Source organism: Sitophilus oryzae, unplaced genomic scaffold (genome assembly GCF_002938485.1).
Source record: "Sitophilus oryzae breed Bouriz unplaced genomic scaffold, Soryzae_2.0 scaffold_1744_pilon_pilon, whole genome shotgun sequence".
Lineage (NCBI taxonomy): Eukaryota > Metazoa > Arthropoda > Insecta > Coleoptera > Curculionidae > Sitophilus > Sitophilus oryzae.
The window spans coordinates 1,126,033-1,153,587 of NW_022146440.1; the positions used below are offsets into that span (position 1 = coordinate 1,126,033).

Consider the following 27,555-nt stretch of genomic DNA (forward strand, 5'->3'; position numbering starts at 1 on the left):
TTTGTACAACAAAAGAGGTATTTTGATGCATGGAACGCTCGTATCAAGTTTCATAAAGATATCTATAATAAAGTCAGAGCAATTATACAAAGAATAAGTCTTTTTTAGAAAATTCTACCACCCTGTATCTCAGAAATTAAGATGTTTAAGAGATATATTCATATGAAGTTTTTCTCTTAAAATAGGTCCAAGTATCACCCCCTTAAATATTGGCATGTCATTAAGGAATACTCTGTTTATTAATAATAAATAGATATTATTTTACTAATAATTGATGATTGGATTATTTGAATTAATAGATATTATTTGCCATGTTTGAAATTGTTTAAAAATTTATTTGTGATGTTTGATAAAAATAGCATGTTCTATTCGGAGTAAAAATGTACTTTTTGTGCCTCGTCTGTAAAGCCGTCAAATGTACAACCGCGCCACAAATAATATAATTTTTACTTCTAATAAAATAAGTTTTATAAATCTTATTTTATAAATAATTACAAATATAATAATTATTAGTTCTCATACCTGCTAGTTCATAAAAAACATAATTCCAATAGCTTTTACTGATATCTAATAATCTAAATATTCGATCAGTAAGTAGCATGTTAGTCGATTATAGAGCAGAATTAAATTTTTCAGCAACTTATTTTCGATATACTTTAAGTTAAACAGAATTATAATTTATATTTTTCTTGATTAAATTGTTAATGCTAATAAGGGTCAGATCATATGAGTTATAATAAATAAAAATCGACTTCCAGTTGGAATTAATTAACTTTATTAACTTTAACAAAAATAACAAAGCGAAAAATAATAAGTTACAAAAAGCTGTGTACAACGGTTGTACGTTACGACGGTCAAAATGAATCTACCTACATTAGGGTAGAATGGGACCTCGCAGGGTCGCTCTTAAGAAAAATTTATACTTAAAGCTGTCATTATAGTTTCATATATAATCCAGGCCTAACGGACCGTATTCCGTGAATATATATTATTATTATTATTCGTATTCTACTTATCGATGCGTCGACACTCGACACTAAATCAGATAGGGACACAAACTGTCAAATACATAACACCTCCCTTTCCAAAGGAAGAACTTTTTGTAAGGGGGAAGTTCTTGTTGGGAAGTTATTGCAGGGAAGTTCTTGTTGTTTCTGTGAGGTAGCAGAATATCACGATAGACATCTGAAGGTACGATGTTGATGAAAGAAAAACTCGTATGATGATGGTCGCATGAAACACGCCATACAAACTGATTATTAAAAAATTGGAAATTTGATATACAAAATAAACCAGTTTTATTTAATCAAAATGAAATTTTAGAATTTTAGAGCAGTTTTATTTTTTTATTTCAATAATTTTGAATGACCCCAGGATATTCTTCTAATTTGTCAGAATTGGCTTTCCTTTTAATTGACACCAACTGATAAACGTTCCTTCCCGGGTAGTTACATTTAGATAACTTTTTGTCTGAATGAGTTTTGGACTTTTGTCTTTTGACTCCAAGGGATCGAAAATATTTGAATGAGGAAATAAAACTTCTCTCAGAGATAAATCCAATGATTTTTGTTTAGAGTTATTGTATGAGTTTATTGCAATAAGTAACGCGTCAGTTAATTGATTAATTTGATTTTCATTCAAATAACAGCGAATAGTGTTTGCAATTGCGCCATGTAATCTCTCAACGATTCCCACTGAATGTGAGTGTTCGACGGAACATACATTTAGCTTAATATGGAACTTGCTACAAAAATCTTTTACCTGTTTGTTGACAAATTCAGTTCCATTGTCAACATAGAGCTCTCGAGGAATTTGATAATGTTGTATAAACATTTTTAGTTTATTAACTATTGTTTTTCCAGTCTTATTTTTTAGCAAGTAAGCTTGAGCGTATATTGTGTTAAATTATCAATAACCGTTAATATAAATGTTTTATCGATAATTAGGAGGTTGAGGGAAATTTTATCAAAGGGTCTATGTGGAGACTCTTCTATATTGAGAGGATACTTATTGCAACGTTTTAATTTTTACGTGATTTTGTTTAGCATAACAAGACTCGACATGATGTCCCGGTTTATTACAAGAGCAATTTTTTATGAGAAGCTTTATTACTACTATTACTACTGCCATTACTCGCTAACGAGTATTTGACACGCATCAGAAGATGGTTACGCAAGGCGTTTCCTGTCATGAGCTTTTCTGTGACTGAAAAGCCCGATACGTGATGTTATCTCTCTTCCGCACTTCAGACATTCAAAAATCTCATTACTTTGTTGCCTCTTTACTTTTTGGTTGTCGTTATTAACTGAATTTACAATTCTCCTCCATTGCGTTCTATTGTGCGCTGCTTCCTCCCACTGATGCTGCATACTTATCCCCTTTAAGTTTTCATGAAAAACATCCTTGTATCTTTTGAGTTGACCACCCAGTTTCCTCTTACCATCTACAAGTTCACCGTAAAGAAGAGATTTCGGTGGCAAGCCCATCTTAAGCGAGATTTAGTAATCATGACTTCAGCGCTCTCGCAGCTCGCTTTTTCAAGGACTGATACGTTTGAGACGTGGTGGTACCATTTGATTCTTAACAGTTGTCTGAGGTGTCTCTGTTGCAACTTGTTTAATGCGAGGGGTAAACACATAGGGCAAAAAGTGTACACCTACATCCTCTATCCTTAGTACATCCCCTACATCCTCCAGTACATCCTCGGTACATCCCCTACATCCTCGGTACATCCCCTACATCGTCGTACATCCCCTAGTACATCCCCTACATCCTCGGTACATCCACTACATCCTCGGTACATCCCCGGTACATCCCCTACATCCTCTAGTACATCCTCGGTACATCCCCTGGAAATCCTCTCATGTGTACGCCATACATTTAGAATAATTTTCGTGATGAACAGTTTTACGTATCTAAAATACTTTTCGAGATATACTTATCTTGGACACACTGTACATATTTTTTTAAAATTTTATTTGAATGGTAAAAAGAAAGTTAAAAGTTTGAACGCTATTATCTCCGAAACTTTTAAATAATATATAAAAAAAAGATGAAGCAGCATTTGGACTTACATTTACTAGAGGGATATAAAAATTTACTGGGTGTTTTTTATTTAAAATAACAAAATTAAGGTTACTTTACTTACGACGAAACCGGAATTGTTATTTATGTTAGAGCGATCTCCCACTTTATTACGAGCTTTATTATATGTATAACTACACAAAATTTCTCAAACCTCTACAATTTATTGGCTAGTAATATAGTTGACACCTAATATTTTTGTTGAATTCAAAAGGATAAAAAAAAATCAAAACCATTTAAAAAAATTATACGGGGTCATCGAGAATCGAACTAAGGCGCGCCAACCCATATCAAATCTTGCCAGAGCTGTAACAATCTCGGCTATTATTGTGCCCACAACAATTCGCCGTTACTTTTGTTATACAGGGTGAGTCTTAAATAGGTGCAAATATTTTCAGGGCTGGTAGATCTCGATAAAAGATACATATTTTTTCTTTACCATTTTTCAAATAAGTCCAAAATAACCGAGTTATTTAAGTTTGAAAATTTAAAAAAAAAATGATTTTTATTAATTTTGATAGCCACCTGATTTTTTTCTGTATTTCATCCCTTTTAGTGCCGTAACCATAGAGTAAAGCTGTAACTATGGTAATATCAGAGATTAAGAATTTATAACGTGGGAAAATTAGCGGTGAACAGGCAGTTTTAAAAAGTTTTCGAAAAATATACAGGGAAATTTAAAAGAAAATGCACGATTTTCAACATATTTTATTTGCAAAAAAAAACATCATAGACGTGTTCCTGGGGTCAAAATATACCACCCCTGAAAATATTTGCACTTATTTAAGACTTACCCTGTATAACAGCAGTTTATGCCTCGGTTTATGCAGTTTATGTCGGCGGAAAAAATAACTTAGTCATGCGTAAAGCCCTATATTATGTGCAAAGCTATCAATCTCGTGTTTTGAACCCCAAATAAAAATGAAATCTAGTAGCTACCGAGGATCTACTTTATAAAACAGACCTAAAAATAGGCAACGTTAAAGGCATTCGCATTTATATAACTTCGTTTTTGACGTATAGAGGGCACAATAATAATTATTTACACACACTTCCCTTTAATTCATAACGCTTACGGCACTATGCAATAAGATATGAATACACATGCCAAACACATTTTTGCATAAACTTATACCAGAGATATGGATTAAAGGCTATATATCTGACTTATACATACATTTTGCGAGATATTTTGAGGTTATGAGTAGGGGTGAGCCACAAAGCCTTGAGTTATATATATATACATTATAGATATTATATATTGATATTTTTATCGATATATCAAATAAAGGTCCATTTTCACTCTCATGAAATTTGTGCAAATCGGCTTTTGAAAATCGGCTTGTGCAAACTTTATTTAATAAATTCATTGAAAAAAACGGATGTGCACAAGCTAATTCACATACGTGAAAACCAAGTAACGATATATTCGTCCACAAATATCGATATAGCTATCGATATAACAGATACCGCTATATCTCTTTATGAATACTGCATATCGGAAATATCTATATCTATCTATATTCTCAATAATCCTATTTGATTTCGTACAGGGTGGTTGTAAAATATTGAATAAATATCAACATCTCGAGAACCACATTTTTTTGGAAATCGCTCGGCCACATCAATTATTTTAATTTTTCCGGGGCAGATTATGCAAAAAATGAATATTATACAGGGTGCGTCAAAAATGCTTTGTCCAAAACAATTTCTTTTAATGGCAACCCTCGTGGCAACATAATTATTATTTTTCTGCATTTTTGAATTACCCTTAAAATTCTGAATATTTTCCATGTAAGTGCTATACCCAAATCCAAGCTTTTTGGAGTTATTCTCATTTAAAAATTAAAAAGTGAAAAAAAATATTAGAAAAAAACCTTTTTTAAGAGGATACCGAAGAGGATACCTTATGGAAAATGTATTCAAAAAACAACCCACAAATTTGGATGACTTGAAACATCGCATTCGGCAAATTACGCCCCAAATAATTCGAAATACATCCCCGGTAAATCCTCGGTACATCCCGTACATCCTCTAGTACATCCTCGGTACATCCCTACATCCTCGGTACATCCCCTACATCCTCTAGTACATCCTCGGTACATCCACTACATCCTCGGTACATCCACTACATCCTCGGTACATCCCCTGGAAATCCTCTCATGTGTACACCATAAATCCCCTAAGTGTTCACCCCTCGGTTTAATGCGCTCGTGTGCCAGCGGTACGACATCGGTACCCAGGTTTCGCTTCCATATAACATAGTGGGGATTATTACTGCTCGATACATTGCAAGTTTCGTTTTTGTACTCAAGTCATGATTGTAGAAAACCCTGTCTTTTAATTTCCAGAATGCTCTTGAGGCGCTGCTGATTCTGTGCTGAATTTCAGAGTCGATATTTGCCTTTTCGGAAATCAAACTGCCGAGGTAATTAAATTTCGAAACATACTCCAATAGTTCTTCTCCGATTTTTGTAGCGCTGTTATGGTTTTCCGGGGGAGTGCACATGATTTTAGTTTTATTGATGTTCAGTTTAAGGCCCAAAGTCTCGTATGCCCAGGTATATGTGTTCAGCATTTCCTCTAACTGCTGTAACGTATTTGCAACTAGAGCGCAGTCATCAGCGTATTGGAGTTCTGTGATGAATTTTATACGTATTTTTGCCCTGAGCCTGTTTATGTTGAACACACCGCCGTTATACCTGTATCTAACACCCATTCCTCTTTCCTGCAGTTTGCTGTCCACTATAATAGAGGGCGCTGCCATGAATATGTTGAATAGGAGAGGAGCTAGGACACAACCCTGCCTAACTCCTGTATTTGTCAGGAATGGATCGCTCAGTGATCCATGATGTGACACTCTCGATTTGTTGTTGTTATGGAGGCTTTTACACACAGTAAGAAATTTGTTGGGCACCCCAAACTTTTGCATAATTGCCCAAAGTGCATCTCTGTTTACAGAGTCGAAGGCCTTCGTGAGGTCGATGAATGCAACATAAAGTTTACTCTGCTGTTCGTTTAGCTGTAGTTGGCGGACGGAGATTTAGCATATATTTAGCCTCGTATTTAGCATAACAAGACTCTACATGATGTCCGGGTTTATTACAAAAAGAGCAATTTTTTATGAGAAGCTTTATTACGGGTTTATTTAAAGAAGTTTGAGTATAAGAAAGGGTTACATTTTGCTGAGTTGGAATTTGTGTGGTCGAGTTAGTAAAGCGGGAACTACTTTTTTGTGTCAGCATAAATTGCTGATTCTCGAAATCATTTATTAAGTTTATTAGTTCTGCTATTGATCTAGGTTTTCGTAAACATATGGTCGTGCAAAGAGGGCCTTTTACACCATTCATAAGTGTTAGAAGAGCGGATTTTTCATGGTATTCTCGTAAAACAGTCCTAGCAGATATATCGTATGCAGTATTATATTTGATAATTTTGTGGATTCGAAGCAAATGATTTTCGACGCGCTGAACATACTGAAGCGGCTTTTCATTAGCCATTTGTTTTAAGTGGACCATTTCGTAAGCTAAGCTGTGAATATCGAGTGATTCACCAAATTTCTTTAATAATTCGTTCTTTATTGTTTGCCAGTCGTTTAGTTCTTATGAAGCTATGTGGTCTAAAGCAGGACTTTCCAATTTAGCTTTTACAATAAATTGAAAAATATCTTGTTCCTGAGAATCGAAACGACTCTAAACAAAGTCTACAACGTCTATAAAATTATGCAAATGTTTTGTAGAACCATTGAAATTTTGAATTAATGTAAATGCCTTATCGTACGAAAAGAATAAGTGAGAGGGTTGACTTTGGTTAGAAGGTTGTGTCATTTTGATAAAATAAAACCTTGTAAAATAAAAGAAAGAAAAAAGTGTAAAAGAGAACAAGACAGAAAAAAAGAGGAAAGAAGATCTAGCTAGCAGTTTGTATGACTAAATCAAGCGACTTACCCCAAGACTGCTAGTAGTGAGTTCTAGAAGTTGAATCCTAGAAGTTGGTCGCGATGACCAGGAGCGGGAACTCAAAATTCTGGCGTTTTTCCAGCTGTATTTCCTTGGTGAGAATCAAACCCAAGACTGCTTGTAGTGAGTCTTAGTCGTTGAATTCTAGTGTTGGTTGTGATAACCAGGAGCGGGAACTCAGACTTCTGGCGATTTTCCAGTTGAGTTGCCCCGGGAAACTCAGGCTTCTGGCATTTTTCCAGCTGGGTTTCCTTGGTGAGAATCAAACTGTACCGTCACGACAAGGATGCAGATGTTTCTTATGTTTCTTCGACGAGTCGCCTTGAGAAGGTTTTTCACAATACAGGAATTAATGCTCCGAAACAAAGATTAACAGTGTTATCTTTTCGGAATCCTACCGACTGCACCAGTTATAATAAATGATAATCGACTTCCTATTGGAATTAATTAACTTTATTCGCTTTAACAAAAAATAGCAAGGCGAAAAACAATAAGAATACAAAAAGATGTGTACGTTACAACGGTGAAAATGAATCTACCTACATTAGGGTAGAATGGGACCTCGCAGGGTCGCTCTTAAGAAAAATAGATACTTAAAGCTGTCATTATAGTTTTATATAATATAGTCCAGGCCTAACGGACCGTATTCCGTGAACCACTTATCGATACGTCGACACTCGACACTAAATCAGATGTGGACACAAACTGTCACATACATAATAGCTTTTTTCGTTTTCCTGTTATTACCGATTCTGAACCGTCCTGGAACTGTGATGCGTATGCGCAGAAGGAAATATGAAGGCATTATTTCATTTGCGCATGCGCTGCAGAGTTCTAGGACGGTTCAGAATCGGTAATAGCAGGGAAACGAAAAAAGCTATATGTCATTTTTTATTAAATTGTAATGAATATTTTTTAGAAGTTTAATATTTGGGTATCATATTCAATTTAATTTGAATCCACCACAGATGTAATTAGCGTTATTTACCAACTTAGTAAAATTTTTGGGATTTGTTATCACATCTAATGATAAGGATTAATATACTAACATAATTTTAATAATCTCGTGTTATCAAATTTAGAATCAAATTCTGATTCCCCGTTTGATCGTTTGATTGACATTGTCGAATAAAATAGTAGAGTAAAAATATAGGTACCTAGAATCATCATTATCATTTTCAGCTTATTCAACAATTTCCAATTATGGTGTAGCCTTCTCCACATATGTAGATACTCTCTTTGTAGTTGAGCCCATTGTTGTCTATTGTTGGCTATGCGAGTCCAATAAGTTATCCCTGCTAATTTCCTAATATCATCTCAGGTTCGGTCTTCTTCTAGGTCTCTTAATTCCTCGTGGGTAACTACTTACTACACCAAGAAGTAATTTTTGTGGTCCATCTGTTGTTCGTTCTGCTTGCCAGGTGTCCTGCCCATTGCCATTTGAAGAATTTGATTCTGTGGATGTGGATGACATCTATTACCTGGGTCAATAGTTGGCCAATTTGGATAATTTTTTAAGCAATACCTATGTAGCTAAATTATTTGACTTTTTAGTTAGTATCTCTTTCCAAATTAAGTGAGAGCGCCCATCAAAGTGACGTAGCATCTGACGTGGCACGTGATCTGGCAAGTAACATGCATCTAGCAAGTTACGTAGAATTGAACAAACGATAATAAGTGTGTCAGCGCACACTGAAGTAGCGCTGTTAGAAACGTGTCATTCGTCGTTGTAGCATGCCAAAAAAAGATGCATGTTACTTGCCAGATCACGTACCACGTTAGATGCTACGTCACTTTGGTGGGCGCTCTCACTAAAATTGAAAGGTCCCATCTGTCACTTATACGAGGCAAAATAAAATGTTTATGTTTTGGTGAAAGTTTGATACACTTTGTGGAATATGAAAAAACAAAAAATTTTAGAGGGTGTTATTTAAAAATCAAAAGTTGTAGTCATTTCCGGTAAAACAGGAAGTGTCAAAAGAAAATTGAATACGTCAATCAATCCTAATTTACATCATATACCAAGATACCAAATCTCCATTTTTTATCTGAAAAAATAAAAAAGTTGTAAGGGTGAGCCACTTTCGAGAGGCACCCGGTATACTGGCAAGCGACCGAGGAATTTTAAAATATGTTAATAACTATTTTATACTATTTAAGAGTGATCTGAATATTTATAAAGTATTAAATAAAAATCAGATCTGAATATTTATAAAAATGTGAAAAGCTCGGTGAAAAGTAAAATATGATTTAAAAAATAATTAATTAATCACTAAATTATTTTATTTAATACCGTATGATCGAATAAAAACGGCGTCAACGATGGCTATGAAATGAAGATCGCTGTCATTTTATATGTAAAATTATATGGGAAATGTCATCGATGGTCATTTCCAAGCCAACTGGACGCCGTTTTTTTTCGATCATACGGTATATTAATTTTTATTGAAAAGGCATTTTTTATAGATTTTTCTTTATATAGATATATTTGTATCAGAATCTGAGCACATTTTAAAAAAGTTTTTGTTAATATTTGTGCAGAGTGACCGAAATATATTTTTAAACTAAAGTTGTAAATAGTTTATAAGTTGTATAACATATAAACTTCTATGGCCGTTTATCAGCATAGTAGTTTGCCGCATTGGCCTGTGGTTGCAAACGTGGGCCTGTTAATCTGTGACGTTAATAATCGCAGTCAGCAGGAGTAGAACAAGCGAAGAAATACAGAAACTTGCGTTACGTAGTTATTAATTATTAATTATAATTAATAATTTATTAATTAAGAGTCATTTTTTAATTGTCTTGCAGGTACCGTAGCATTAAAACGTTTTTTTGTTTAAATGGGGTTTTTTATTTTTAAATTGTAACTTCCCATAAGAATTATATTTAGTTTAGATATATTATCTTTGTTTTCTGTAGTATACATGAAAGTTTTTAAAATAGATTATATTTTTCTACACACATTTTCCTACACAGAGAAAAACCGTCAACACTGTTTGCCGCTTTTTATTTTGTCTCTCTCTCTCTTTGTCAAATGGTCATTTATATTTATCTCTCTCGCGTGCACTAAAATACAGACCACGCCAGTGTTGCCAGAGTTAAAGGATTTCCTTTAATATGAAGGATTTTACTGTCAAATTTCATCGATGGAAGAACTGAAGGATTTTTATCGAAAATGCAGACAATATGAAGGTTTCTGGCAGTTTTGCACAATAAGAATTGTTAAAATAAGTAGTAGGAGTATTTATTTATTGTTTTAACTACATCTATATTTTACTTTAACGGTGTTTAATTAAGGATGTCTCAGTTTAAAGCAATGTTGCCGTCAAAAAGTCGGCAATTCGAAAAATTTTAAAATTTAACAAAAAAATAATAGATACATTTTGTATTATTACACACATATACCATAACTAAACCAAAGTTCTTGATGATGGAAAAAAAATAAATAGGTAAACAGAAAATATATTTTGTAAACTTGAAAATATAGTCATTGTAAACAATGAATTTTTTGAAACATATTTTATAATACTGTTGTTAAGTATCTATCACAACATTTTTAATTTAGTTATTTTTTAATAAAAAGTTTATTTAAATACTTCGGTGTGTACCAAACATAAATTTTTAAAAATTTTCTCCTAATTATAAAATAGGTAAAATACACTGAATTTGGTGATTTTTCACAAGATCTGGATTATTTTGTGAAGTTGAAGGAATATGAAGGATTTTTAAAGCTCCGTTGAAGGAATTCGCTCGAAAATTTCTGGCAACACTGGACCACGCAGTTTCGATAATAAGATCGGTATAAATCATGCACCTATACAGGGTGTTTTAAAAAACATGTGCCATCTCTCGTGGGCAAATTCCTCACGTAAAAATAAGATTTATTTTTCATATCAACATACGTCCGATTCTCCTTTGTTTTGTAGCTACAGGGTGTAAAGTCTTAATATTTTTTTGATTTATTATAATTTTCTTCCAAGTACTTTTAGCGTTTCGAATGATATTTGGATAAGTAAACGTAACTATAAATGCGCCATATTTTAAAGCTAAAAAAGTGTAGACATATTCACCAGGGACGTGCATATGGGTTATCACTGGAATATTTTTCTAAAAAAAGCATGTACGCCACCGACTTTTTTTTCTCTTGTTAGCAAAATAGTGTAAGGAATTTATTGCCGATTAAAACCTGTCTCTTGATATTTTGTCGATTTCGGCCTCTTTCATGAGATAAACGCAATTTTATTAATTTGCCTTGATCCAAGTCTAATAGCAACTTTTAAAAAAAATAATATCATTAACTTGCGAAAGTTAATGATAAAATAATCATTAAATTGATTCATTGATTCCTCATAAAAAAATATGAAAAAAGTTTCTATAAACACGGGTATGTTGTTTGTATGCATTGTTTTAGAGTTACAGGATGTTAAAACTTTAAAATGAGGTTTTTTGTAATAATGATCTTAAATACCATTATTTTTTTATTTAAAATTACTGTATGTTGGACTAGTAATAATATTTAATAATAAATAAGGTAAAATATATAATTTATTATGTAATTTTATTTTTATTTTAATTTTATTAATTGTGATTAATAAAATTGCGTTTATCTCGTTAAGGAAGCCGAATTCGACAAAATATTAAGAGATAACTTTTAATTGGCATTAAACGGCCTACACAATTTTCATATCAAAAGAAAAAAGGTCAGTGGCGCACATGTTCTTTTTTTTGAAAAATATTACAGTGATAACTAGTGATGAGTGAAATATCGGTAACTGTGACTTTGTCACTGATATTCTATAATCACAGTCACGGCCTGTGACTGATTTGAAAATAAACGGTGACTTGCTAAAGCATGACGATTACAGTTAATTGTGATTTCTCTGGTAACGAGAAAATACTTCACAGAGCGGGACGTCGCGCGTCGTGAACGCAGCTGCCGATGGCGCCGGTCGTGACTCAGTCACGAGTCACGACGTACATAGGATAGATATCTGACAAAGTGATCTAAAGACAGTGACTGTTAGAAGTGATTTAATTTTTTATGTATTTTATATTTTATTACTATTTTCTATCACTACGAATCGGTTTGGTTCCTTTTTAGTTTAGGAGGTTTTTTTAAAGCCAAGCATAAAGTTTTACCTTTATACTGTTTATTTTTTTTTAGAAACTTCATTTTTTATATATTTCGTTTATTTTAATACAAAGGAAATTATTTGTTGTTTAATGTATTACTTATCTCGTGTTGTTAAGTTTCATTCGTTATGGTTATGAGCATATTGGCATATTTTGTTCTTTTCCCGTTGGTTTCTTTAAATAAAAAAATTGTTTTATTTTTATTTTTTAATATACCTTTTACCCACTGTTTAGTGTTTTCTATTTCAGCGGCCTTCAATAAAGGACAAATAAAAATTAGTATAACAACAACAACAGAATCGTATCATTCGTATCGTATCTTATATTTTAGCCGTGATTGTGCTTTCGGATTCATAATCATAAAGTCGCAGTCACAGTTAAGAGTCACAGATAATACAAAGTCGCTGTCACAGGTAAGCCTGTGAACAGAAAATCACGGTTTGGCTCATCACTAGTGATAACCCATACGCACGTCCCTGTTGAATTTATTAATACTTTTTTAGTATTGAAATATGTTACACTTACAGTAACTTTTACCCCCAAAATTTCATTCAAATCATTAAAAGCACTTGGAAAAAAATTATAATAAATCGAAAGATTATTAAGACACCCTGTAGCTACTAAACAAAGAAGAATCGGACCTATGTCGTATATCGGATATGAAAAATGAATCTTATATTTACGTGAGGAATATCCGCACGAGAGATGGCACAAGTTTTTTGAAACACCCTGTATAAGTTTTTGTAGTTATAATTTTTTTAAAAGAAAAAGATCACCCAGAGATTTTACCAGAAAAAAAAACAACTCGCAATGAAATTATTTTGCATTACATATTTGAAATTTGTGTCTAGGGTTGTTACTTTATTGGTAAATTCTGGTAAAGAAATTATGGAATATGTTATGACTGTACTGGATTCGTCAAAGAAAGCAGCTGACAGGGACTACGTCAAATTTAGTTTTAGTTTATTTTTTCTTATAAAAAAATGCCATTTTATATCTTCAAAATATTATCTGTCAAATGCCGATCATTTTGCTTAATTATGAAATCAACTTATGGAAGAGAAAAGATACAATGAATATACATCATGGTAACCTAGCGCTAAACGTTTATTTTTGTAAAAACCACACATAAAGCTAAAATATATAATTACTTCTTTTCTATATAAGATAGAATTTTAAATTGGTATATAAAGACAATCTCTTTAAGTATTCTGCTTGTGCTAGACTAGATCGGTAAATACATATATTTATATTATTCGCAAGTTGTGGTGTAATGGAAATAAAGATCACAACAGTTTTATATATAAATAAGATATTTCTTATTTTAATGACTAACTTAACATTTATTTTTTCAAATGTCACATATAAGATATCAATTTAACATAGCCTAAAGAAATATTTACAAATGTTCATCGGCCTCAACAGTATCTTTAAATTATTCTAATTGTACACGATACGAACACAAAATTTTAAAATAATTATAAACCAAATGCCCTAGAAAACAAAGTTACAAATTAAACCCTGGAAAATACAGATCTTATAAAAATCTTGAGATAGTTCGAACATTCTAATAAATAACAATTAGAAAAATCTATAGTAGGAAAATCTAAATTTAACGCTCAGACATCTTAGCCTTTCTTCTTATCACTAAATATTCTTTTGTTTACGTCCGTCGATGGTAATTCTTCGCTACATTGGTTTTTTTGAACTCCATTACTCGATAACTCTTCAATGGAACTTTTGACACCATTGATCTAAAATATTGCATTTGAATTAAGTAAAATAGAGAGTAGATCTTAAATTAAAATTATGCTTTGACTTTTTATGCAATAGATATTGTTTAAATGACAGTATATCTTCGGATTGTCTTTACAAGAGGAAAAACTTTTTTATTATTGACATTTTGAGAAGAATGTAGGTATTCTTCATAAAAAGTTTGTTTGTTCTAAAATAGTTAATCCCGTTAATACTTTTTCAAATATCCATACCGTTGTAGAGAATATTTAAGAAAACATGAAATAATATTTGAATTTTTCCCTGTCCTAAAAATCAGAAGGTGTTTCTATGGCAATATCATTTCGATTTCATTCTTTGATAGATTGTTATTTATAGAATTTTAATTAACGACATATTTTTTTGGTGTTTTAAAATGTTAAAGACGTACAAAGTTTATTTAGTTCATTTCTACGGAAGTGGTGAGTGTTATTGGAAAATGTGACACTTTAACAATTGTAAAAATTATGACGCTAATGGAAATTAATAATATCCATCTATCAAGGAATGAAATCTAAATGATATTACCATAGAAACGCCTTTTGATTTTTAGGACTTCAGCTATATATTTTTAATTTTTTTATGAAGAATGCAACAACAAAATGCAACTCTTGTGAAAACAATATACTGTATATGGGATATACTGTATAATTAAGTATTTCAAGGGATTTAATACATTATTCCATATAGGTATATGCAGGCCCGTTCCTGGGGTATCTGGCGCCTACGTGCAGCATTCTTTGGTGCGCTATTTTTATATTTAAATCAATTTATATATTTTAATCTTAATCTCAAAAATTTAAAGAATTTATATTCTGTGACAAACGGGCAATATGTAATTAGAAATGTGAAAAAACTATTTTAATTAAAGTATAAAAACATTTATTAAATAGATAAAACAAACAAAACCACAAAAATATTTAGTAACAAAAATAGTCCCTTAAAGAAAAAAACTGCCCCATTTTACATGAAATACATAAAATCAATAAAATGAAAAATATACGAAATAATAATTATGTACTGATTTCTTTCGAAAATCGACAACTATGAAACTATGACCCTTCCCCGAAACAAACGGTATATTGTGAGACAGGAAATTGTAGAGAGAAACAAGCCCTATAACATAGGATACATTTTAATGAACAGTGCTTTCCATAAAATCAATAAAATGAAAAATATACGAAACAATATACATGTACTGATTTCTTTCGAAAATCGAAAACTATGAAACTATGATCCCTTCCCCGACACAAACGGTACATTGCGAGACAGGAAATTGTAGAGAGAAACAAGCCCTATAACATAGGATACAACATTTTAATGAACAGTGCTTTTCATAAAATCAATAAAATGAAAAATATACGAAATAATATGCATGTACTGATTTCTTTCGAAAATCGAAAACTATGAAACTATGATCCCTTCCCCGACACAAACGGTACATTGCGAGACAGGAAATTGTAGAGAGAAACAAGCCCTAATAACATAGGATACAACATTTTAATGAACACTGCTTTTCATAAAATCAATAAAATGAAAAATATACGAAATAATATACATGTACTGATTTCTTTCGAAAATCGACAACTATGAAACTATGATCCCTTCCCCGACACAAACGGTACATTGTGAGAGAGGGAATTGTAGAGAGAAACAAGCCCTATAACATAGGATACAACATTTTAATGAACAGTGCTTTTCATAAAATCAATAAAATGAAAAATATACGAAATAATATACATGTACTGATATCTTTCGAAAATCGAAAACTATGAAACTATGATCCCTTCCCCGACACAAACGGTACATTGCGAGACAGGATATTGTAGAGAGAAACAAGCCCTAATAACATAGGATACAACATTTCAATGAACAGTGCTTTTCATAAAATCAATAAAATGAAAAATATACGAAATAATATACATGTACTGATTTCTTTCGAAAATCGACAACTATGAAACTATGATCCCTTCCCCGACACAAACGGTACATTGTGAGACAGGAAATTGTAGAGAGAAACAAGCCCTATAACATAGGATACAACATTTTAATGAACAGTGCTTTCCATAAAATCAATAAAATGAAAAATATACGAAATAATATACATGTACTGATTTCTTTCGAAAATCGAAAACTATGAAACTATGATCCCTTCCCCGACACAAACGGTACATTGCGAGACAGGAAATTGTAGAGAGAAACAAGCCCAATAACATAGGATACAACATTTTAATGAATAGTGCTTTTCATAAAATCAATAAAATGAAAAATATACGAAATAATATACATGTACTGATTTCTTTCAAAAATCGAAAACTATGAAACTATGATCCCTTCCCCGACACAAACGGTACATTGCGAGACAGGAAATTGTAGAGAGAAACAAGCCCTAATAACATAGGATACAACATTTTAATGAACAGTGCTTTTCATAAAATCAATAAAATGAAAAATATACGAAATAATATACATGTACTGATTTCTTTCGAAAATCGACAACTATGAAACTATGATCCCTTCCCCGACACAAACGGTACATTGTGAGACAGGAAATTGTAGAGAGAAACAAGCCCTATAACATAGGATACAACATTTTAATGAACAGTGCTTTCCATAAAATCAATAAAATGAAAAATATACGAAATAATATACATGTACTGATTTCTTTCGAAAATCGAAAACTATGAAACTATGATCCCTTCCCCGACACAAACGGTACATTGCGAGACAGGAAATTGTAGAGAGAAACAAGCCCAATAACATAGGATACAACATTTTAATGAATAGTGCTTTTCATAAAATCAATAAAATGAAAAATATACGAAATAATATACATGTACTGATTTCTTTCGAAAATCGACAACTATGAAACTATGATCCCTTCCCCGACACAAACGGTACATTGTGAGACAGGAAATTGTAGAGAGAAACAAACCTTATAAAATAGGATAAAACATTTTAATGAACAGTGCTTTCCATAAAATCAATAAAATGAAAAATATACGAAATAATATACATATACTGATTTCTTTCGAAAATCGAAAACTATGAAACTATGATCCCTTCCCCGATACAAACGGTACATTGCGAGACAGGAAATTGTAGAGAGAAACAAGCCCTATAACATAGGATACCACATTTTAATGAACCGTGCTTTCCATAAAATCAATAAAATTAAAAATATACGAAATAATATACATGAACTGATTTCTTTCGAAAATCGACAACTATGAAACTATGATCCCTTCCCCGACACAAACGGTATATTGTGAGAGAGGAAATTGTAGAGAGACAAGCCCTATAACATAGGATACAACATTTCAATGAACAGTGCTTTCCATAAAATGAATAAAATGAAAAATAAATAGATGAGATCAATGTGTTGCCGACAGATTGCCCTACACTTGTTTATTCGGTGCGGCTAACGCAAAAAAGGCGCTAAGCAAACTTTATCCTGTGATGTATGTTTAAGTATTTGTTTATTGGCAAGAAAGCGTATTGGTTTTTTGTTACAAAGTACAGATTGACACTTTGATTTTGCGCCCCCAAAATGTTGCGCCTACGTGCGTGCGCGCACTGCACGCTTGCCAGGAACGGCCCTGGGTATATGTATGGAAAATGACAGACATTGCTTTAGACCAACCTTACTAGCATATTTTATGAAATAATATATAATTATAAACAAGTTGTTATTCAGTTTGATCAATCAAACTTAACCTTTTCATTTTTATTTCAAATAGTACCCTGATTGGTACAAAAAACGTGCTCCTTAAAATTTTCCAGTGATTCAAAATTAAATATATTTTGTTCTATGGGTCAATTTTGGTGATTTTTTAATCAATTCTAACTCATTCAACTTTTTAGTCTATTTTTAAATTAAAAATTAAAATTCCTAGCTATACGAGGAAAAACAAAATGATGATAATTTGATTAAAGTTAGAAACATCCTCTGGAATCATTTAAAAAAGTAAAAACCACATAATATGATCAAGGTGCATCCTTGTAGAATGGGAGGGGAGGGGAGGTTAGTCATTGCGACCTTAAAGATCTATTGTGTCTTAAAGATATATTGTGTCAAGATGCATCCTTTCTCGATAATTTGTTTTATGATTGATCTCAATAGCTATTTTTTGTAGATATTCGCTTCTGCAAAAAACTCTCAAAGAAATAGCGAGACAAAAACATATCTAAACGCTTAAAAAAAAGGCTTGTTCACTGCCTAATATTTTCTATATTAATGTATGGCTCCGAGTTCTGAACGATGAGACAGTCAGAAATGAAAAAAATTGACGCAACTGAGATGTACTGTTGGCGACGAATGTTCAGAATTCCCTGGTCTGCCCGGCGAACCAATGAATCCATAATCCAAGAACTGAACATCACAGAACGCCTCTCAATTTCTATACAGTCACGTATACTTAAATATTTCGGTCACGTTATCATTAGCGTAACTAGCAATTGGGCCCTGGGGTGGGCCTGGGGTTGGGCACAGGGGGGGCCTAGGGTTTTTTTTTTAAATAAAAAATAATTTAAAAAAACACATTTTTTGAATAAAACGTTTACATGAATTTCTCTATCAATAAATTTCATAGACTTGGTTATCAAACCGTGTTCCCGTAGATTACTTAAATACCTATAGATTTTCTAAAAAAATAAAAATTAACACATTTTTTGAACACAAAAAAATAATATTAACTAAACAAAACTAGAAAACGTCATTTTTACTGCATTACAAGCAAATAAAAATTAATACCTAGCCAAGAGTCATAATTCAGGATTTCTCTAGGGGGTGCCCAGCAGTACCTAGGGGGGGGGGGCACCACCTGGCCGCCTTGTAGTTACGCCAATGCACGTTATGAGGAGGGATACTGACTGAAGAAGGCCGCTCGCCCTCCCGATAGATAGACCACCTATCAAAGATCACCCACAAGCCACTGTACACGCTTGTACATGAAGCACAAGACAGGGAATTATGGAGACAAAGCTCACACATTACCTGACCACTACATTCCTCTTGTAGGAATAAAGACAGAGAGAGAGAGAGAGAGATATTCTCTTCTGAAGAAGACTAACGATTTACCAAAATTTTTAGCATTAAAACCATGCCTTTGCTTTTCCACGGAAAAAATGTTGTGAATAATGCTCCAATTGTGAAATCCTTCGTTGCAAACTATAGTGGTATGTGGTATATATGGGCCAAATACAAGTCATCAATATTTACTATTTTTTGTAGTTAAAAGAAGCAGTTTATAGTTTTGTAGGAGATCTTAATATAAGGAAGTATTTAGGCTCATAAACTGCATATCAAGTAATAATTCCTTAAAGATTGTAGTAAAATGTAATCTGCATGTCTGCAATATTTCCGTTCCATTGTAGTATAAAAATGGCATGTTCGATCTTAACCAAAACTACGAATTGTAGTGAAATCTAAACTGCTCATCGGCAACCTTAAATACTTTTGTAGTAACAATTACTACAATGCGCTCTTAATCAATGCCACATATTACAGAGAAAATGTTCGCATTTATAAATCGATGCATCGCGGATGTCTCCTAACCTTAGTTTTCTTACACCGTTTACATTCCTACTTATAAGTCTTATTTTTTTGAAATTCTTCAAGAATTTTGCAATATTTCACTTTTCCGAGACCGGAACATCCCCTGTGAACCCAAGCATAACATGTGGCGTACTCAATTAATGTTTGACATCGCGATCACAAATTCCACACATAAAACGTTCGCCATATTTTCTCTTTCTCCTAATGATGACTTTATAAAATTGTCATAACCTGCCCGACAACGGTTTCAATTACTACGCCTACCGTAAGCAAATTTTTGTACTGCAACTTACTACAACGTTTTGCAATGATTGTTGCAGGAACTTGTTTACAAATAGAGGGTGCGTCTGAAAAGTTAGTCACCCTTATAATTTTTTTTATTTTTTCAGATAAAACAACGAGATTTGGTATGTTATTATATGACATAAATTAGGATTGATTGACATATTCAATTGTTTTCTGTCACTTCCGATTTTATCGGAAATGATTACAACTTTTGATTTTTAAATGGGACCCTCAAAATTTGACTCGAAATAACACATGTGTGTTATCAAATTATTTGAAAAAAAATGTTTTTTTCAAATATGCTAATGGGCCACTCTCGTTCCATTTGAAAAAATTGAGATATGTTTAAAAATACGATTTGGGCATCTTTTAACAGGCCTGGACGAGACACTAACATTAGACGATCAAATCTATTTTTCTAAGGCTCCTTGATTAAATATTATTGTTTTTAATACAGACATGGCACTCTAGACTGAAATTTAAAATACAATTTGTTTTTGAGCGAATATGTCAAAAGTTGACTTATGATACGTCATTCGATTCAGAGTGTCATTTTCTATTGAATAATGTAAAACAATACCGAGGGTGCCATTTAAAATTCAAAAGTTGTAATCGTTTCCGGTGAAACTGGAAGTGACCGAAAACAATTGAATACGTCAATCAATCCTAATTTATGTCATATACTAACATACCAAATCTCGTTTTCTCCTGCTCCAGTAAAACTCTATTAACTGGACTAGAATCTTTCTGCTTTCCAAGTGGAAACCATCTTAAAGCAGAACTCAAGAACCTTGAAAAATTCATCCATAACCTGGATTAGGAATACTGGAATAACGGTCTACTGGAGGAAATTTCTCCGGACTTACAACCGAGAAAAATCAAAGATTGTCATTGATTTAGGTAATAAAAATCTTAGGATTGTCACGGGGTTTTTAACAGGAGTCTCTTCAATAAACATCTCAGTAGATTGAAGCTAAGAAAAAGCGGCAAATGCAGATTCTGAATACACCAGAACATTTGATCACTGAGGGCGCCGAGACAACCATTCGTGCCATAAACTTTGGTACGATTGCTATCGGAAATGGAGAACTAATCTCTGTAAAACCGTTTCAGATACTGGCTCTTATCAAAGCTCCGATGTATGACAAGTTATAACTCAGGAAAGGGGGACACAATAGATCTATAGGGTCGTTTTGAATATCTTTACCCCTCCCATGTATCCATTCATCTACAATCTACAGCAATAAGTAAGTTTGCATCTAAGTTCAATTATAAGATAAAAACAATTTTTTGTCTCAACTATCTCAACTCAATTTCAGTACGTTGAAAGGATGTTATAATTAACTAAAAATATGGTAGCAAACTTTGGTCCATGCAATTCGATACACTGTTAATTAATTGTAAAAATACTGTACATTTGAAACAGTCTTTTGGCTCAGCTTTCCGGTAACATTTCCTTTGTACGCTTTTCTATAATAGTTCCAGAACAGGAACATAAACGTTACGACATTTGTGGTGAAGAAGTACGTCCACGCTCTTGGCATCTCACAGTTTACTGCTACTCCAAAGGCCAGGTATACCAACATAATACCAAATTGAGTCTAAAAAATAAAATCATAAGTAATTGTAATATTCCTTAAATTATTTACAGTTTTGACATATTGTTTTATATTTGTGTTAATAATTTAATAAAATTATATCCACTTCATGTTACTACACTTTGTTTAAATAGTCTTGGCATCGACGCATCAGCGCATAGTGAATATGGGGCTTTATGGAATCTGTTATAATATTAAAAATGTCAAATAGTGTGAAAGTGTGAAAACATTTTATACAAAGGCCTTTTTGGGAAAAATTGGTTAGTTCGTTGTGAGAGATACAAATTTTAGATAATTTAAGGTAATGAATTTGCCATAGAGGTATGGCAATAAGGAGTTTCTGCATTTTATTATTTGTACTAAGGGAAATACTGAAATAAATATGTTATATTTGATCAAATTAGTACTAACTAATTTTCATTTAAATTGACATATTTTGGTATTTAGATTTCAATTTTTTTTTCTTTTAAAGTATGTTTTGCATATAGGACCATATTATACAGGGTGTCCCAGGCTGAGCGTGCATTAGAAGTTTCTAGAGAACCACAATATTAAGATCGGATATTTTTTGCACATCATTGTTTTACAACGAGATCTATCGATTAAAAATACTTTCAATATGGCGGCACTTCCGGAAATACCGGAAGTTGACTACAACTTTCTTATTTTAAATGGCCGCCCCTATTTTTTATTACATACTTAAATTCTCTGTAAAATTCTATAAATATTGATTTTAAACACTCTATCTCTAACATTGACCGTTTTTGAGAAAAAAATATTTAAAATTTTTGGATGAAAAAAACTACTTGTCAAAAAAAATTGTATAGCCTAAAAGTCAGATTTAGTGATAGCTACAGCTACTGTAACATAAAGAGAAGACATGTGGCTATCTATTTCAAATATTAAATTGTTCAAATGTCATATGATAATGACGATAGCTGTCATGGAATTGAGCGATTAAAAAGTTATCATAAATTATTTTGAATGGAAACCTACTTTTTTATTTTACTAGTGAGAAGATTATACAATTCGTTACTTTTTAACTATAAATGTTCCTATACCAAAAATAAATCATTTTTAAGTTATTTAAGATTTAGTTTGAAAACATATACTTTTCTTGATTGTATCTAGCTTCCTTTGACATTAAGTGTCAAAAAGTCAGACAATTTATTTCCATCTATCAGAAAACAAATTATTTGAATTTCCTATATTGTAAAAATACTGTTACCTTAAAAGTTTTAAAAGTTTATTTATAAAAATACCTATATCTCGTATTTTCGCTCCTTAGTGGCATCTAATAGTTAATATTATTAATTATATTAATAATATACTTATCAACCCTGAAAAAAAAACAACGCAAAGTTGGCTTGCAAATGATGATCGATAACATACTAATACATACTGCTTTTTTTTAACAAAGTGTCACAATATGACATAGCCAGATCTATTGTTTTGCATCACTTGACGTTTAAAGTCATAGGCTACAGGCCTATAGGTTAAAATCAAGAAAATATAGGTTACGCTTTAAAACTAAATTTTAAATAACTTAAAAACGATTTATTTTAGGTATAGGAACATGTATAGTCAAAAAGTCACGAACTGAAAAGCATTTTCACTAGTGAAATAAAAAAAAGTGGATTTCAATTTGAAAAAAAAAATATTTATGATACTTTTTAAATCGCTCAATTCCATGACAGCTGGAACCATTATTATATGACATTCAAACAATTTAATTTTTGAAATAAATAGCCACATGTCTTCTCTTTATGGTAGAGTGGCTGTGGTCATCATTAATTTGACGTTTAGACTATACGCATATTTTTGACAGGCAGTTTTTTTCGTCCAAAAATTTAAATATGTTTTTTCTCAAAACCGGTTAAATCAAAATTCATAAAATTTTACAGAGAATTTAAGTATGTAATAAAAAATGGGGACACCCATTTAAAATAAGAAAGTTGTCGCCAATTTCCGGTATTTCCGGAAGTGCCGCCATATTGAAAATATTTTTAATCAATAGATCTCGTTGTGAAAAAATAATGTGCAAAAAATCTCCGGTTTAGATATTGTGCTTCTCTAGAAACTTCTAATGCACGCTCAGCCTGGGACACCCTGTATAAAAGAAAGTATCCAAAAATATGGAATAACATCCCTAAATATGGAATAACCGCCATTAATCAGAAACGAATACGCCTATTCGGAAAAATCTGTGACCTTTAGTCTCCTTTCATCATTATACTCTCGTGCAGATTCTGCCTTGTCAGAAAAAAAACTTTGTAGCCACGGTGAGAGAGTTTTCTTTCAGCACTATGAGAAAGGTTTTTAAGGTACTCATAAAGTGAGTATTTCTTGATATACATAATTGCAAGTAATATTGTTTATTATGACAGCGCTTTGAATACATGTTCTATGATGAATTATTATGGGTATGTGTGAATGTTTAATAGGTATTGTGTCTGAATGTGGTTTACTAAAAATCTGATATGGAGGGTCACAAGGCAGGACCTCGTACGCCTTTTTTAATAAAATTATATTATTATTTTTTAAAAAGTTTTTGCAATGTTTTCAAAAAAATATTTCATTTGGTAATAAATCATTGATATTTCGGCTCTATAAGATAATAATTCGTTTAAAAAAACAAATAATAATTTAATTTAAAATTAGGTGTGTTTTTTGGATTTCCTGGAAAATCGTATCAAAAATGATACGAGGTACAGCACAGTGACCCTCGACATACGTTTTTATTAGTTTGAAATTTTCGAAAAAATATGGAATGAGAAAGGTCCAATGGATTCAGATAATTCAGAAGAAATACATTTTGACACAACTAGTGAGCTTGATGCCGTAATAGAAAAGGAAGATCTCAGAAGATGCAGAGTATACATATGTCCTGTAATGGTCTATTTTCTCAAGATACTCGAGGAGACATACAGAGTGACAATTTGAAAACGAACGGTATTTAATAAACCTCTACCGATGATAGCATGAAAATTTGGCGAAATACGTCAATTTACATATCAAAGGGGACAATCTTTAGGGCATTTGTTGTCGTGTTACTTTCAACCCTTTGACCCCCAGGGCACCTACCCCTAAAATTTTAAATGGCAATTCCTATTTCTTTTACCATTTTTGTGTTCCTTTTTATAATTCTCAAAAAAATGCAGTTTATGTAGAATTCTATAAGAAACACAAAAATGGTAAAAGAAATAGGGGTTGCTATTTAAAATTTTAGGGGTAGGTGCCCTGGGGGTCAAGGGGTTGAAAGTAAAACGATAACAAATGTCTCAAAAATTGTCCCCTTTGATATGTAAATTGACGTGTTTCGCCAAAAATTTTCATACTATCATCGGTAGAGGCAATAATAAATACTGTTCGTTTTCAAATTTTCACCCTGTATGTACAATATTTACAGCAAAAATGACAGGGCAGGACTCGGCAGGAGTCGGATAAACTAAATATTGTATTAAAACAAAGTAAATTTAACAAAATTACATTTTAATTTAATTTTATGCAATTAAAATTTAGTTAAAATAGATGTTAAAAAAATTAGTATAAAAGTAATCATTTTAATAAAAAAAAAAATTTTTTTTTAGTTTATAAGTGATACCCCTAAAATTTTAAATAGCAACCCCTATTTCTTTTATCATTTTTGTGTTCCTTATAAAATTCTCAAAAAAATGCAGTTTATGTAGAATTCTATAAGAAACACAAAAATGGTAAAAGAAATAGGGGTTGCTATTTAAAATTTTAGGGGTAGGTGCCCTGGGGGTCAAGGAGTTGAAAGTAAAACGATGCAATGTCTCAAAAATTGTCCCCTTTGATATGTAAATTGACGTGTTTCGCCAAAAATTTTCATACTATCATCGGTAGAGGCAATAATAAATACTGTTCGGTTTCAAATTGTCACCCTGTATAGATTCAATGCTTCATGTGCGGGCTCTGGATACATGGTGATTGCGTAGGTGCAGAACTCGACACGTGATTTTCTGAATTTCATACATTATTACTAACTTAAGTTTCCTTTTAAATATGATCTAAGTTCCTGTAGTATTTCATAAAAAGTAATTATTCATAGTTTTACAGTAGTCCCGAGAGTATTCCATATATTTGGTTACCTATTCCATAATAATAGGTACCTCTATGTTGATTTTGTTTTTGAGAAAATTTTATATTTTAAATTAATATATGTAACAGAAAACAGTTATTATATTAGTATGACTGATAATAAGTAAGAATATGTAGTAACTATTACTAAAATATAAGTAGGGGTGGGGGTAGTTTTTACCCTTCCCGTACTTTTTCTTCAATTTTGTGAAAGTAAAATGTTAAAGCACTTGGCAACCCAAAATTTCATTCAAATCGGAATAACGGTTCTTAAAATATCTGAAAAAATGTGTTTATTTTTTTAAAGTTTGATGCCCTCTGACGAACAAACTAAGCATTTTTGTATAGTTGTAGAGGTAAATTGTGCCCAACAAACTTATTTTGATTCCAAAAATACGTAGTAGTTCTAAGTCCACGGAACATTGGGACAACCTGTATATCACAAAAACAAAATTTTATTCCATATTTGGTTACTTTTCTCTATTGTTTTTAAATACTAGTACATGTTGAAAAATCAAGTTTTGTGAGATGTATTTTCTTATATATTATATAATCACGTAATTTTTTGAAAAAAAAATTAAAACATTTATAACATTAAAAAATAATATTTATGCCCTTAAACACCAAAAATAGAATATATTCAGAAAGGGGGAATATAAACATGACTAAATTTATTTCCTGAGAATTCTCGTCCTTGTTTTTTTCCATAGAATACTTAAATTGTTTTCAGTTGAATAAAAAAACACAATTACACCAAAAAAAAATTCTACAAGAGTTTACATAATAATTATATAAAATTAGACAATGTTATTCGAATTGTTCAAAACTACGTACAACCCTAGGTTAGTCACGTATAATTAAAAAAATCTTCCTGTGTTAACTAGACTAATTCATTAAGATCGTTAAAAATGCAAAAACTGTTTACTGTATATGCAATTTTGTTGACTACACGCATAAAGGACACTTGGCATTTTTGTGGTACAGACTCTACGTAGGTATTTTTAAATACTCGCGTACCCATTAATCAAATATTAGACAACAGTCACTAATTTATATTTAATTAATGCCAATGACAAGTAAATGAGTGGAAGAAACAGATCGCTACTTACAAGTTGCATCCAGGTCATGTACTTCTTCCACCACAAGTATTTCTGATATTGTGGCCCTAGTGCAGCCAAAAAGTAATAGAAATACATGACAACGTGGACCAGTGAATTTAAAAATCCTATAAGCAAACCTTGTTCTCCTATAAAATCAAAGATAAGTTACTGTCTTTAATAAACGGTAGTGAAATTTGAATTACCTGGAAGGAATTTTAGGTAAGCCCATGTTCCAATCACCATAACCGAATGGTGATACACGTGCAAAAACGAAACTTGCGATTGCTTCTTCCTTAATACAAAAAATATCGTATCTAGTAATTCTGTTATTTTTGAGAAGAAATACCACCAGGCACTCTTGACAATCTGAAAATAAGGGGTTTAATTTATTTATTATTATCTATAAAAAAAGAATTTATTATTTTCTTTAATTTTATCTTTAAGGTACATTCAGGATGAAAGCGTCAGTTCAGCCTCTTGTGATAACTTTTTTTACATTTTTAGTTTGTAAAATGGCGTTAAAGAGAGCAGTTTGTTGAATTTTAGTATTAGAAATGTCATATTCTGCAGTTAAATAATATACAAAAAAGTTGGAGAATCTACCTAAAAATAAAGCGACAATTATATAAAGATATTATAAAATTTTTAACAAAAGGTGCCCGGTGGCCTAGAAGTACAGCTCTCGTCTACCAATCTTAAGGTTGTGGGTTCAAATCCTACAGCCGGCATTTCATCAGCCGACTATTTTTAATAAAATAAAAATAGTTTGGGTACCTAGGTCGACTCAGCCTTAAATTAGTACTTGCGATTCACAATCCTGAGGTAATAATGGGCGGTTGAAGCGTAGTGCTAGCCACATTACCTTCCTTGTATACCGAACGGCTTTAGCATGGCCAGTACCTTCCTATTTCCAAGGCGTTAAACGCTATATACGGGGGATATTATTATTATTATAAAAATTTCAA

At 32.1% G+C, this 27,555-nt stretch overlaps 1 protein-coding gene and 1 long non-coding RNA gene across 2 annotated transcripts in view; both read right to left on the reverse strand.

Annotated features, from left to right (window-relative positions):
- Window positions 1-4,376: 4,376 nt before the first annotated feature.
- LOC115881894 lies at window positions 4,377-11,961 on the reverse strand. Its single transcript, XR_004050102.1, has 3 exons — window positions 11,792-11,961; window positions 10,006-10,011; window positions 4,377-4,388 (listed from the first exon to the last, which is right to left on the reverse strand). It is a non-coding gene; the product is annotated as an uncharacterized LOC115881894 (long non-coding RNA).
- A 1,530-nt stretch (window positions 11,962-13,491) lies between these two features.
- The window catches only part of LOC115881896 (elongation of very long chain fatty acids protein-like), a 66,167-nt gene continuing 52,103 nt past the window's right edge, over window positions 13,492-27,555 (reverse strand). Inside the window, exons 4-7 of the mRNA XM_030899618.1 lie at window positions 26,794-26,956; window positions 26,600-26,736; window positions 21,207-21,392; window positions 13,492-13,930 (exon numbers count right to left, since the gene is read on the reverse strand). Coding sequence (XP_030755478.1) covers window positions 13,805-13,930; window positions 21,207-21,392; window positions 26,600-26,736; window positions 26,794-26,956 — 612 coding nt within the window. The 3' untranslated portion in view covers window positions 13,492-13,804. The remainder of the gene's footprint in view (window positions 13,931-21,206; window positions 21,393-26,599; window positions 26,737-26,793; window positions 26,957-27,555) is intronic.